Source organism: Buteo buteo, chromosome 9 (genome assembly GCF_964188355.1).
Source record: "Buteo buteo chromosome 9, bButBut1.hap1.1, whole genome shotgun sequence".
NCBI classification, from domain to species: Eukaryota; Metazoa; Chordata; class Aves; order Accipitriformes; family Accipitridae; genus Buteo; species Buteo buteo.
Window position 1 is genome coordinate 7349380 of NC_134179.1, and position 12821 is coordinate 7362200.

Genomic DNA, 12821 nt, shown 5'->3' on the forward strand with positions numbered 1-12821 from the left:
GAGGGAGTTAATCTCCTTTTTTTCCCCAATTTATGCTATCGTGTTCTGTTACACAAATCCTTGCCATCTGCTTAAGAGAAAAGGACAAATATACTCACAAAAGAAAAAAGTAAGATAGACTCTGCTTCCCACCATTCCCCAGGAAAGCCATTTATCTACATTTGTAGTGGGGCAGGGAAAGCATACATGTGCACTTGCATGCATGCACCCTTCACAAGCCACCTCTACTCAAAGTTTATGTTTTGTGTAGCTACCTGCATCTCATCTCTGCAGAAAAAACCATGCACTAGTAGTGCTGCTCTAATCCCTGAGACTTAACACATCACTTCTGTTTGCCTCTGCAAAGCCTTTATGCCGATAGCATCACCCTGTTTCTAGTGCACCACAATACAGTATTTTACCCTGCCTGTTCACAGATTGGTCCCTGATCACATACATAGCACTTACCTTGCACGTGGGTCTGTCCAAAGCAGGAGACAGAACCCCCACATCCAGTACTTGCTCAGAAAGCCGACTCTGGAAGCCCAAGTCCTAAAGAAGAAAGCCAAAAAGGATCAGTGTCTGATGAGCATGTGCAGGTTTTGCCAGAGATCCTGAGACTAGGCCAAAATCCTAACACAGCTTGGAATCTACACTCACCATCCCTCTGACAGCAAGCCTTTTGTAGCACTAGACATTTGAACAATTAGAAAGGTTTACAGCACGTAGGAGATGGCTACACTAAGACTCAGCCCCGTGTCCAAGCATAGGTCATAAATGTACTGCAGACAGATGGCGAGCCGAGTTTTCTCTGTTTCCCAAGGTGCAGAGGCACAGGCAGGCAAGGTGGTTTATGCTGAGCTACCTGCTGGGACAATGGCAGACAGGGGTGCTCGGTAAATCAGGATTCCCTATGGGCTTGGCCCCCAGGAGCACGCAGCACAGAGGTTCCCTTCACTGATGGTCCTTGAGAAAACTCTCCTTGCAAGGCCACGCAAGGAGTACACGGTGGTATCGCAGGGTGGTGAGCTCTGTCACGCTACCTGTGTGCGCTTCCATGCCACCAAGCACAGCAGGCAGGGGTGACACACAGCACATCCAAAGCAAGCAGATCTTCCCCCAGCCTCTACTGCTCTCATTTATGATAGTGCTGCAGATTGCCAGAGATTTTTCCTAAGAGTCAGCTCCTGCAAGTTGCCCACAAGCTATTCACTCTCTGAGATAATTCTCCCTCCTGGCAGAGTCTCTAGGGGTCCTTGCACTTGGCTGCACACAGGGAGCATGTGCATGTGTGCACACACATGCCCGCAAGCAAGCGCTACAAAAGGTATTGTTTGAGGCTGCAGCCACTTGCCAACACAGAGGCTTGTACTAACACCGATAAATAATGATATTCTCAGCCATTCGCTGGCCATGCCGCCTCTGCTCCCACTGGCAGATGGCAATGGCAGTTTCCTGCAGAGATGAAGAGATGCTGATGGGCATCCTCCCCCCTCATCTCAGGCCTACCCTCTCGCATGTTCTCCCTCTGAGACCTGCAGGAACCAGGTCTCCCAGCCATACAGACTCCCCTTAGAAAGAGCCACTGAGTCCCTTAAAGCATAATTTTTACACTGCTTATTATTTTCCTTTTTGCAATTATCTGAGTACCGTCCCAGCTCTAAGTGACCTACTTTTCCGGGGATATTACCTCATCCACAGACAGAACCTGCTAAGTGCAGGATGACATTGCTGGCCTGTGCCACAGCTGTAAGGTCATCGCTTAGCGGTTAAGGAATGAGGCAGTTGGACTGCAAGAGGTGGGCATAGCATCAATGTTCCCAGAGGAACATGAAACCCACACCCAAGGGGCAAGGAGCTTTTAGTGACTCACCATAGGCCGAATCAGCTCACAGTCTGAGTGGTCAGAGACTTGCAAGTCGTCCCCACAGTCATTGGTCTCGGATGCCTTTGAAAGCTAAGAGGAGATATGCATTACAGCCTGTACACATCTTACCCCTGCAGCTTCACCTAGGTGTTTCCAACAAGATGACAACTGATACTGGGAAGACAAATCTGGCCTCTCTATAACGTAGGGAAGAAAAGGTGACTGAACATCACAGGAAAGACAACACTAAGGGTGTGACCCACAAGACAAGCACAAAACACCACTTCACAGGAGGGCAGGGGCAGGAGATGGGACCAGGGAGGGCAAAGAAGTGCTCTTCAAATATCCCTGATAAAAGGCACTTGCTTACTGTCCTCTGTCCCTTCTGCAAGGATCTCTGCAGCTCTTGGAACCCCCCAGCCCACCACACAGAACAGCACCATGGTCTTAAAGGGACTTTAAAAGCACACCTTGCCATGCCTAACCTAACAGCAAGGACTCCTATGTTCCCAGCCATCCTGAAACAGTACATAACTATTCAACATGAACACCCATGGAGCCCTGCTGACTTCAGCAGAACTACCCAGATGCGTAAAGCATGCGGGTGTTTGTAAAAGCAAAGCTTTCGACTTCAAGTTCTTCAGGACAGAGCATGTTTTCCAAGCTCAGTTTTACAGCTTATCCTTTCTTAAAGGCACTACACATCAATAGAACTAGAAAAATCATCCAAATCAGCAGGAAGGAAGCTAGGTTGGAAAGAGAGAGTTTATCAGATCTCATATTCTATCGTTTCCAGAAGACACTGAAGAAGAGTGGATAGTATGCATCTGTCTGGCACCCCAGTTGCAGGGGCCAGGCCATGAACCCATCTGCACCTTGTGACAGTTAATGGTTCTTCTATTGCCAGAGACTGCACAATCAAATACCCAGGTTCAGCTGACCGCAGTCAGCTGTTGGGCCAGTCCTCCTCCCAGAGAGTGCTAGAAAAGCCATGGGCAGACTGGAAGGTACTATGTTCGGCAGACCAGAGCTACAGCTCCGGTGCCAGCCCCGAGGTACCGTCCTTCCCCACTCTGACCTCACACCTCCCCATCGTGTCCTTCTGCAGAGCTGCAGATATCGCAGCTGGCAGCTCACTTTACACTTTTGCCCCATCTCTGCATAAGCTGAGAAAAACAACAGAAGGAGAGAAACAAAGCAGCATGGACAGCTGGGCTTGGTGTGAACTTCATTATAAAACCTGCTTGCTTAGTACAGATGGCAGCACTGAAAGCCGAGACTTATTTCTCCTCCAAGACTCAAAACACACGTCACAGTTCAGGGTTTTTGCCTGTCGGTTGCTTTGGACAGCACTTTGTGTATGCTTAAAAGAACGATTTCCTTGCTCCATACTAAAGATGCCAATCTGGGAACTCAGAGCACTTGTGCCCCCCCAGGAACACCCTGCTGATTAGGAAGGCACTTACACCGACTTACAGAAAACACGTAAGCACTCGAAAAGCTTTCCTGAATAAGGGCTTTACAAAGCAATGGGAACAGCCACAGCAGCTTCCACACCAAACCCAACCCATGCAGGCAGGTCTCTTACTTTGCCAGCATCCAGCCTGCTGTCTGTTTTCAGATCAGCTGCTGCTTCTTCCCTCATTTCATTCACTATCTTTTCACCAACAGACACGGTGTCAACAGTGGCAGCCAGACTTGCCAGCTGATCTGCCTCAGCAGCTTCAGCAGCTGGAGATGCAACTCTAGGTTGCCCAGCACCACTGGGCACATCTGTCCCTGCTGCACTCCTTTCCCCCAGAGATCGGGGCAGCTCATCAGCTGCAGAGATGTCACCTTCTACTTCAGCATCTTGCTTGCCCAGTAGTTCATTCCCACCGAGTTTCCCATCGGACTCCTCCTTGTTCTGGCCAGACAGGCTACTATCAGCATCTCCAGGAAGGACTTGAACTGGAGTCGGAGGGCACGCAGCATCAGAATCCAAGGAAGACTCTTGCCCTTCTTCAGCATGTCTTGATTTTAAAGACTCCTTCTAGGCAGCAAGTCAAACACAATTATAGCTACAATGTCCTTTTCCTCCTCTCTGGGAGGATGCAGGGGTCAGAAATAGCATGGGTTGTCCTACAGCAAGCAGCAAAATCGCAAAGCTTTGGGTGACTTCAAGACCAGTTTGATTTCTTTTCATACAGCCCCTTTCAAAGGGAAGGAACTTCATTAAGGTAAATATACTCACTACTTGGGCTCAGACTTTTTTTTTTTTTTAATCTGTTGCTTTTTTTATTCACAGGGTCTCAGTGGATAAGAGTTAGCAGTGGCTGCTGCAAAGACCATCAGCCCTGGGAGCACCCTACGTGCTCTGCATTACGCCCATTTATGCTTCCACATTGGATCTGTTCCGTGAGAGGGAAATTTGCAAGATACTAATACTGGACATTTAACTTCTGCCTGAAATTACAAGCAGAGGCAAGCAGGCAGGATGCAATCATCCACATTCTGGCAGGACGAACTTGAGGGTGGGCACCAATTTAAGCCACTGCTCTGAGCTTAGAACGGGATGGTGACTAGCTAACACAATAGACTGAGAAATGGCAGAACCCACAGGCCTTGGGAAAAAACAATCCCGAAATAAAGCTTAGTCACCCAAAGGTTCAGCTGCCTCTCCCAGCAGCGGGGAGGCCCACAAAACTCACAATAAAAAGTGCAATAGCCAGGAGGAAGCAGGAAAAGGTTCCCTCATCAGTATGCAAACAAAACTGCTAGCACGTCCTACTTTCTCACTGTTTTATTAATGCTGTGGTGTCTTGTCAAACATTAGCTGCATCCTGTGTACAGCATGTACCATACACAGACCGCATATTTTAACGATGTATTTTTATCAAAGTGCAACTGGAATGCTGTCAGCTTTAAACCCGGAGCTGCAGCAAACTGAAAGAATGTCTCCTAGCACATCATTTGTCTGAGAGACCTTCTCAGGGCTGAGAGAGCCATCCATCAGACTAGAGAGGAGGACAGAGAAATCTAATCACTGGGTACTTCCAAAAAACCCTGCAGTTCAGAGCCTCACCTGCAAGCTGCTGAGTAATAAATGAAAGCTTATGGCCCCTTTCCAGTTCAGTGCCTGGTTAGCAGAGGTTCACAAACATGCTGCTGAATCACTAGCCAGCCACATGAGGCTCTGCAAAGGCCTTGATAACACTTTTATTCTAGAACCCAGAAAAACGTGTGCAAGTACCATCTCTGTAGTGTTACTCCAGTGAAGGAGTCCTCATTATGCTTCCTTTTATCTGGGGACTAGAGTGTCTGGAAAGTTGTGTGTCCTTTTGGACAGGCTTGCTTTAGAGTTTTCCTGAGGACCTCTCTCCAGGACATCTGACAGTGCTCCAGAAAACACATGCCAAATGAGACCAGTCGGGATTCTTATGCTTGGAAAGAGTACACAGATATTTCCCTTCAAGGAGCAGACACACCACAACAGAATATACCGATGTACCCAATAATACTGTGCACACAAAAAGATTTCTCTCCAGGCAAGTTTACCTCAGTTACTAAAATATCCCAGAAGAATTTCTTTAGCTGGTAGAATCATATTTTAAGGACAGATACAGACAAAACTTCTGTTAACTTTACACCTTCACAATCACAAATGCAATTGTCCAGAAGAGGGAACCATGCCAATCAAGAACACAGGTAGAAGAGGAGGGAGGTTTTCCTTGTGCAAAAACAGGCTATGGATTTCAGAGCTACAACAATTCAGTCAGGTTATAATTAGCTTTAGTTGATCTTTTCACAAGCTGTAACACATTTTACCTGCAGCTGAACGACACTAACTGATGTGAAATGTCTGTCTATCAAATCATTACTTCCAGACTTCCGGCAATCAGCATAAGTCTGGAGAAAAGCACATCGATACCAACAGGATCAGGTTTTGGAAAGGCATCTCATCCAGAGATGAACGATCAGGCTGAACAGCAGCCACCAAAACTGAATACTACTCATCTCAAGAAACAGGATGACTACATCACCTCTTTGGACTTTAAAGTGTTGAACATGAGATGACAACAAAAAATTTCACATTCTTCCTACCTCTAAAAGGAAAAAGAAAAAGGGAAAAAATCTAATACTGCATACAGAATGCCTTTGAAAGGTGATGTGCTCCCCCCTGGCTCCCCGATTTCAGGCTCTTCTCAGGCACAGAAGTACAGAGAGAGGGTTAGGTTTGCCAGACCTCATCTGAGTAGCATTTGTCCTTGGTTTTTAAGTTTACACCTCTCTCCACGTATGCAATACTTTAACCAGCAAAAGAAACAAACCAAGCAACTATCAGAGCCACACCACAACACTAGAAGCCGCCTACTGCATGCAAAGCTTCAGTGACACCATGCAAGCAGGACCGTGATGTCAGAGCACCACTCATCACCTCTCGCAGGCTGCCAGCCTCTTCTGCAGGACTCCTTCGGTGCTCAAGGTCAGTTTCAGCAACATCAGCTAACTGGCTGCCACAGTTTTCCTCCTCTGCTTTGCTGTTTTCCTGGCAAGGTGGGGTAACACATCCACTAGCAAAAGTCCTCACATCACCTTTGCAAGCTGATTGGGTCACCCACCTGTGACAGGTCATCGCCCTGCGTATCACCCTCTGCAGGCACCCCTGGAGCAGAAAGCTCTCCAGCTGAACAGCTTTCCAGCCTCTGCTCAGGAGCTCACAGGCCCACATTCCCAAACATCAAACTGTTTCTGCTCTGGATGCTTTGCTGCTGCTGCTTTTCCTGCTGGCCAGCTCAATGAACTTGCTGTTGTTCTACCAGACTCTTCCCAACTCAGGGCTCCCTGTGAGCCATGGCTCACTACAGCACTCCTCAGCCATGCTTCCCCAGCATGGGAGCAAGCAAGGCTATGACCACAGCAACCATTCATCTCCATTTACCAGTCATCCCTGCACTATTTTATAGATGTCTTTGTTTCCTGGGAACCAGGAGCACTGCTTCCTCCACAGACATCTCTGCAGTAACACACAAGCTGTATTGCGCAATGTTTATTTACAGAGACAGCTCCCTTTCACACATCTCCATCTGGTAAAGAAGCCTTGCATGGTAATTTCCCACCACACAAAAGACCCCCTTGACTCCCAGTGTTTACCCAGAGATTGACCTGGGCAGAAGGCAGAGTACTAAACCTCCCAAGCTGCAAGTGCTGCATCAGGGGATCACTTCTGCTGCCATGGGACCCTCTCCCCAGGCACCCAGAGATGCTTCCAGACCTTTTCCTCCTCTTGCCCCTTCCAGCAGTATCCCAAAGCCCTTTTGTATTTTAGGGCAGTCTCGCATGACTGCGGCAACTATTCCCTCACAGAAATTCAGAAGGGAAGAAAGCTGGGTTCAGTTGAGAGCTAACCTCACGAGCAGCCAAGCAAGCCAATCTGCCTAGAAGAGGCCCTTTTTCCAAGAGTACATTCTGACTACTACACATAAACCTCACACGTCAACTTCTCCAGCATCTGACTTGGGTTTTTTCAGTGCCTTTTTCCCCAGTTAATTTACTCCTTGTTCCAGAAAAGCCCACTAAGGGGGGGGTAGCATTTCTTTCCATCTCTCCTCCCTCTTTCCCAGATGCTCATGCCATCTTCAATGCAGCCTCTGCTCTTACCCAACATCCTTGCGTCTCAGCAAGTCACTAAAACCCCAAGCTAATTTTCTTTGAATATAGGTATTCAACCCTGATCCACAGGCTACACAAAGCCAGTTTTTTTCAGCACTTCACCCCATTACTGCTTAGGTTTCCCCCTGTAGGGCTTGCTGTATAAATCCTTTCCTCCTCTCCATTCTGTAAGGAAGCTGGAGAATGGCTTGGGCTACAGGCTGCGGCTCGCTCATAGGAGTGCTTTTCTACTGCCATCTCATGGAACTACAAAAGAATTATATTTTCCAGTGGGGCACTAATATCTTATCAGGACTAAGATATCACCCAACTGGGTTAACAGAGCCTGGCTGTTGGGCGGCAGTTGCCATTTCATAATGGAAATGATAATAGATTCCCAAAGCCCTGCCGTGGCACTGAAATGCCAAGACATCTCTTTGTTCCTGGACACATTAACATTTCAGTGACGAATTGGGCCCTGACAGGCCGCTTGTTGTTTGGAGATGAGAGAGTCAGGCCTTTCTTTTCCACATCCACTTTAGCATTAGCCTTTGCAGTTTCTGCCCAGCACTGTGAATGGGTTCTCCAGCAAAGTACTTTACAGCTTAATTTTTGTATACTGTGAAAAGGATAAGGGAAATGCTGTAAAACACTTTAAAAAGAAATTAATTTGCCTTTCAGATACTGGAACAGAATTTTCAAAGCAGTGAGAAAGGATTAATGTCAGCACAGTTGGGCCAAATCACCAGAGCTGCTTGCAACGCACTTCCCATTGTGCCCTTGTCATCTTAAGCCTGATCACCGCTAAGAAAGCACTGGCAGAGAACGCACATCCACATGGAAAGCTAAATGTCTGCACAAAGCCACGGGTGTACGGAACTCATTGCTGACGCTCCATGTCAAAGCCATGGAATTTATCAGCAGTGCAAGACAAAAGAAAACAGGTTTTAGGTGGCCATGTGTGGTCCACATGGAAGCTTCTAAGATTCATTCACTGGATGACAGTGCAAGAATGGCATTTCCAGAGTACGTTCCCTCTCCTCTCCCCAGTGCCACCATTGCAACTTCAGCTGAGAATGAGCCTTCTTTCCACACTCACTGAAAAAAGTAATGTGGAAGCAAATGATGCCTCTTCCTCAACAAGCCTTCCTCCCACAGCAAGAACAGTGGCACCTCTCTGATCTGAGACCCCCTCCTTTCTGCTGCTCCTTGGAAGAGCTGACTTCCAGCTTGCCTGTCACACCTACATGGCTTTTGGTTTCTCCACTTTAGAATGAAACAAAGCTCTACCCTGTGCAAAGATGCTGTCTTCTCCAATCCCACCTACCAAACCACAAGCATTCTCCTTCAAGCACAAACTTGCCTTTGATACCCACACCACTGTCCCCTGTGGACCGCATCTGGCTTCTCAGACACTCCCCCCAGCCCTTCCTCTCCATCAGTCTGCTCCAGGCTGTTCCTGCTTGTAAGCGATACGCAAAACTCGCCCCTTTGGCACAACTCCTGCACTCTCACTCCCCAGCCCAGGCACTGGCTGGGCAGTGCCGCAGCTCCTCTTCTGCCCGTCTCGCATCACCCACATTCTTACCTCAGAGTCAAAGCTGACTCCCAGGGCACTGACATCCACATGCAGGTTTTTGAACAGTCTTGCTGTCCCATGGAGACTCTAAAGGTATTAAAAAAGGAGATGACCAACACTGAGTTCTGACCCCTGCAATCCCACAGGCCACACAGGAGGAACTGGGGGGTCCTAATCAGTGAAATAAGGCAGCAGACCTATAGCAATATGCCAAGGCAATAAGCCTACAGCCAATTTGTTTTGGAAATAACATCGTGGCAGACATTGATTTATAGGGAGTACAAGGAGAAAACAGGATTAGATACTTTTTGGTGATCAAAAAAAACACAGAGGAAGTGCAGCACAAATTAAGGCCCAGAATCGAGTGGAACAGCCGCAGCCCATCATCAGCTGTTACCAACAGAGCATCACAGTTTTTCATTCCTTCAGGGTTCATGCACTACAGTTACCAACACACATTAAGAGCTGAGGCACACAACCTACCTCATTCTCGCTTTCTCCCTCTTCATTTCTCCCTTTAACTGGAGCCGCCGTGTTCAAGGAACTCTTCTCTTCACAGACCAAGCCCAGCAACTTCTTGGTCTGGCTTACGGGCTTACAGGTCTCTGCAGGCTGTCGAGTCAGAAAGAAAGAAAGGGAAGCAAGAGGACAGCTGAAGTAAAAGGGGAGATACAAACCCACTGAGACACTGGCCAGCAGCAGGAAAGCTGCTCAGTTCTGAGAAGGTGCTCAGGATTACGCTGCTACCCTTGTTCTGGTAGAGCCATGTCCAGGTGGGAGATGTATTCTTTATGAGGCACACTTTCCCTTACACCAAAGAGGCTCCTGTCCTTGAGAAGCACATCTGCAAAACCTGCTTGTGCCTAAAACACTGATTCAGCCAAGACCATAATAAAACGAGATGTTTGAAATGGCCAGTGACAAGACTTAACTCAGCAAGAAGAAAACCTTCAGTGGAGGTGTTGATTTGTACGATGTTTTGCAGATATATTGTTTTGTTTTCCTTTAAAAGATCAATTTGTTACCACTTAACACATCTGTTTTTTGTTGACCCAAAGGTAACATTCTGTAAATAATCATTCAACATGATTGTCAGTCTTGCATTCATCCAGAAAATTGTTCTTTTAATTTTTTTATTCTCAGCAAATAGTTGGGTGAAAACATTATTTATTAGATTCCATTATCTGTAGTGTATGTCATGCTTCATTTGGACACAAATCAAAGTTCTACTAAAATGAACTTAACAGACTTTTTCCCCCAACAGTAACTGAAACAATTCTTTCTTTAAATCTGCTACACATAGCAGAAGAAAGCTCACCACAAGTTTAGCACTGGGTTCCCTAGAAATAGCAAAAGAAAAGAAATATAGTGAAAGACAGAGTAGGAAAGTGCTTTTTTAACAGACAAAAGTATTTCAAAACTGACAAGAGATCACCAATATCGTCATTTAAATTTTTAAGTATCACCATGCCTGTGACCTTTTGCAGAGCATGCTTGCCAGGGCACGTTCCCAGAGAAGACAGAGCCTTACCTGAGTCCCCGCTTTGGCCACAAGGCTGGAGTCCACCAAGCTCCCCACATCCAAGTTCAGCGACCCACGAAGGATGCCAGCCGGAGATGCTGCAAGGCCACGCAGTGGAGCGAGGTTCCCCGGGGGCGCCTGGATGGGTGTTAGCAGAGTGCCTGAGGACTGGAGCATGCAGAAGGGACTCACTGAGAGGACAGCATGGGTGCACAGCTTACACTCCATATCTCAGAAAGGGAGAAAGCAAACACCCTGTGCAAACACTGGCTGCTGATACTAAACCCACCACCACTGAAAAACTGCTTGTGAGACCCCACACCCGGCCATCACCAGCACACAAGAGATGTAAGGAATAGCTGTTTGATTTACTCACACATGTTGCCTTCCAAAGGCCCATCTGAATATGACAATTTACAGCAGCAAGGCAATTCCAAAAATAAATGGGCATTACTCCAAAACTGATGGAAGAGAACAACAACAGCCACACTAGCTCACACATCTCCATGTACCCACACTCGGCACCCTCTAGGAGAGGCTCCTACCCAACATCACGCACACAAGGTAAACTGGGCAGCTTTGCCTCTGTTGCCCTGCTACTCTGCACATCGTGAAACAAGTGAAGTAGAAACCACTCTGATGGCAAGAAGCCTCCTACTCTTCACAAGCTGCAACTAACACCTCTTTTTAGACCAAGATCCAGGATGCTTCCTCACCTTACACCAGTGGAAAAGTTACAGGCTGAGGAAAGCAGCTCTGCCGCAGCACATCCGTGAGAAGCTCCTGAAAGCATCTCCCCCTTCCAAAGCACTGCAAGAGCCCTGGGAGCCATCCAACATCCTCACCTCCGAGCAACACATGCTTGACATATCAAGTTATCTTCACCCAGAAATGTGACCATTCCCTTTGACTTTGTGGAATTCCCCACCCAAGTAGTCTCACCCCGCAATACGCTGCACAGGTGAAGCTAGAAGGAAAACATGCTAGGATTTCCTCTGTAGTGTGCCAGTACAGCCAAGTGCTGTTGCTTCAGCAAAGCACGCATGCATTCAGAAATCACAGTTCCTGTACTCTGTACCCACACAAGATTACAGACCGAGAACAGAATTAATTCGCTTGCATGCTGAGGGATGGGGAGAGGGAAGTGAATACGCACTGATCCTTCTTCCACCTAGTCACTGCCACAGCAACAGTAACAAAATAAATCACACGTGCTCAGCTTAACTAATTGTTTTCTACAGATGGCCATTAGCTACATGTATGGAACAGAGGATGTTAGCTGTCCTTCAGCAAAGACAAACTCACTTCCATGGGGCTAATTAAAACTTTCAGGATAATCTGCAGTTTATCTGATATTTATAGTCATAGTTCTTATCAGATAACTGAGCACTACCACATGCTGGTAATTAGAAACCTGAGCTAGCGATTTGGTGGAGCCACAGCTGGGTACTAGCAACAGTAGAGCCAAGCAATTCATTAACATTACACACAGTGACCTTTCAGCTCTTTTTGTTGTTTTGTGGTTTTTTTGTTTTGGTTTTTTTTTTGTTCAGAACAGGAGATTTGTTAAGTTCTTATTAAATTGAGGCAATTACTCATGGATGAAGACAAGCCAACCTGGAACATTCTTCACAGTGAAGGGCAGGATCCTGCTACAGACAACAGAGAGAAAGAGTTTGGGCAAAATAGCAAAAAATGGTCCAGCTATTCACAGGGGAAGAAGGAGAAAGTCCCATTTATACATGGGCCCGTCACACCTGTAAGCTGCCTCAGTGTCCTAAGACCACAGTGGCAGCAGTCCAAGGACTAAATTGTGCTCAGACAAGTCATTACTGCACCCACATGCAAAACAACAGTCCGTAACCAGTGGGAATAATCTTTCTCTTGTTTGAGAAAGCTAATTCATTCAAACTTTTCCCTGTTTTTCTTTCATTTAAGAGGGAAGAGATTCCATTTCTCAAGCTACTGGACATGGATGCAGCAGAGCTGGCTGTGACTTATGGTTTCTGTATCACCATAACCAACTCAGTCGCTCTGAGACTCGAGATTCAGCAAGCAAAATTAAGCTAAAAATAGAATCATTTAGGTTGGAAAAGACCTTCAAGATCATCGAGTGCAACCATTAACCATGCCCACTAAACCATGTCCTGAAGCACCCTGTCCACTCGCTTTTTGAATATCTCCAGGGATGGTGACTCAACCACTTCCCTGGGCAGCCCATTCCAATGTTTGACAACCCTCTC

The 12821-nt window shown here is 46.9% G+C and overlaps 1 protein-coding gene across 11 annotated transcripts in view; it reads right to left on the reverse strand.

Moving 5' to 3' along the window:
* Window positions 1–12821, reverse strand: part of CEP164 (centrosomal protein 164) — a 51521-nt gene that overhangs the window by 32073 nt on the left and 6627 nt on the right. For 7 of the 11 annotated variants that reach the window (XM_075035143.1, XM_075035140.1, XM_075035142.1 and 4 more), the window contains exons 5-11: window positions 10588–10746; window positions 9540–9668; window positions 9066–9143; window positions 6264–6374; window positions 3435–3878; window positions 1853–1936; window positions 448–531 (exon numbers count right to left, since the gene is read on the reverse strand). In XM_075035143.1, the coding sequence (XP_074891244.1) occupies window positions 448–531; window positions 1853–1936; window positions 3435–3878; window positions 6264–6374; window positions 9066–9143; window positions 9540–9668; window positions 10588–10746 (1089 nt within the window). The remainder of the gene's footprint in view (window positions 1–447; window positions 532–1852; window positions 1937–3434; window positions 3879–6263; window positions 6375–9065; window positions 9144–9539; window positions 9669–10587; window positions 10747–12821) is intronic. The other 4 variants (XM_075035144.1, XM_075035149.1, XM_075035147.1 and 1 more) reach the window with 4 other exon arrangements.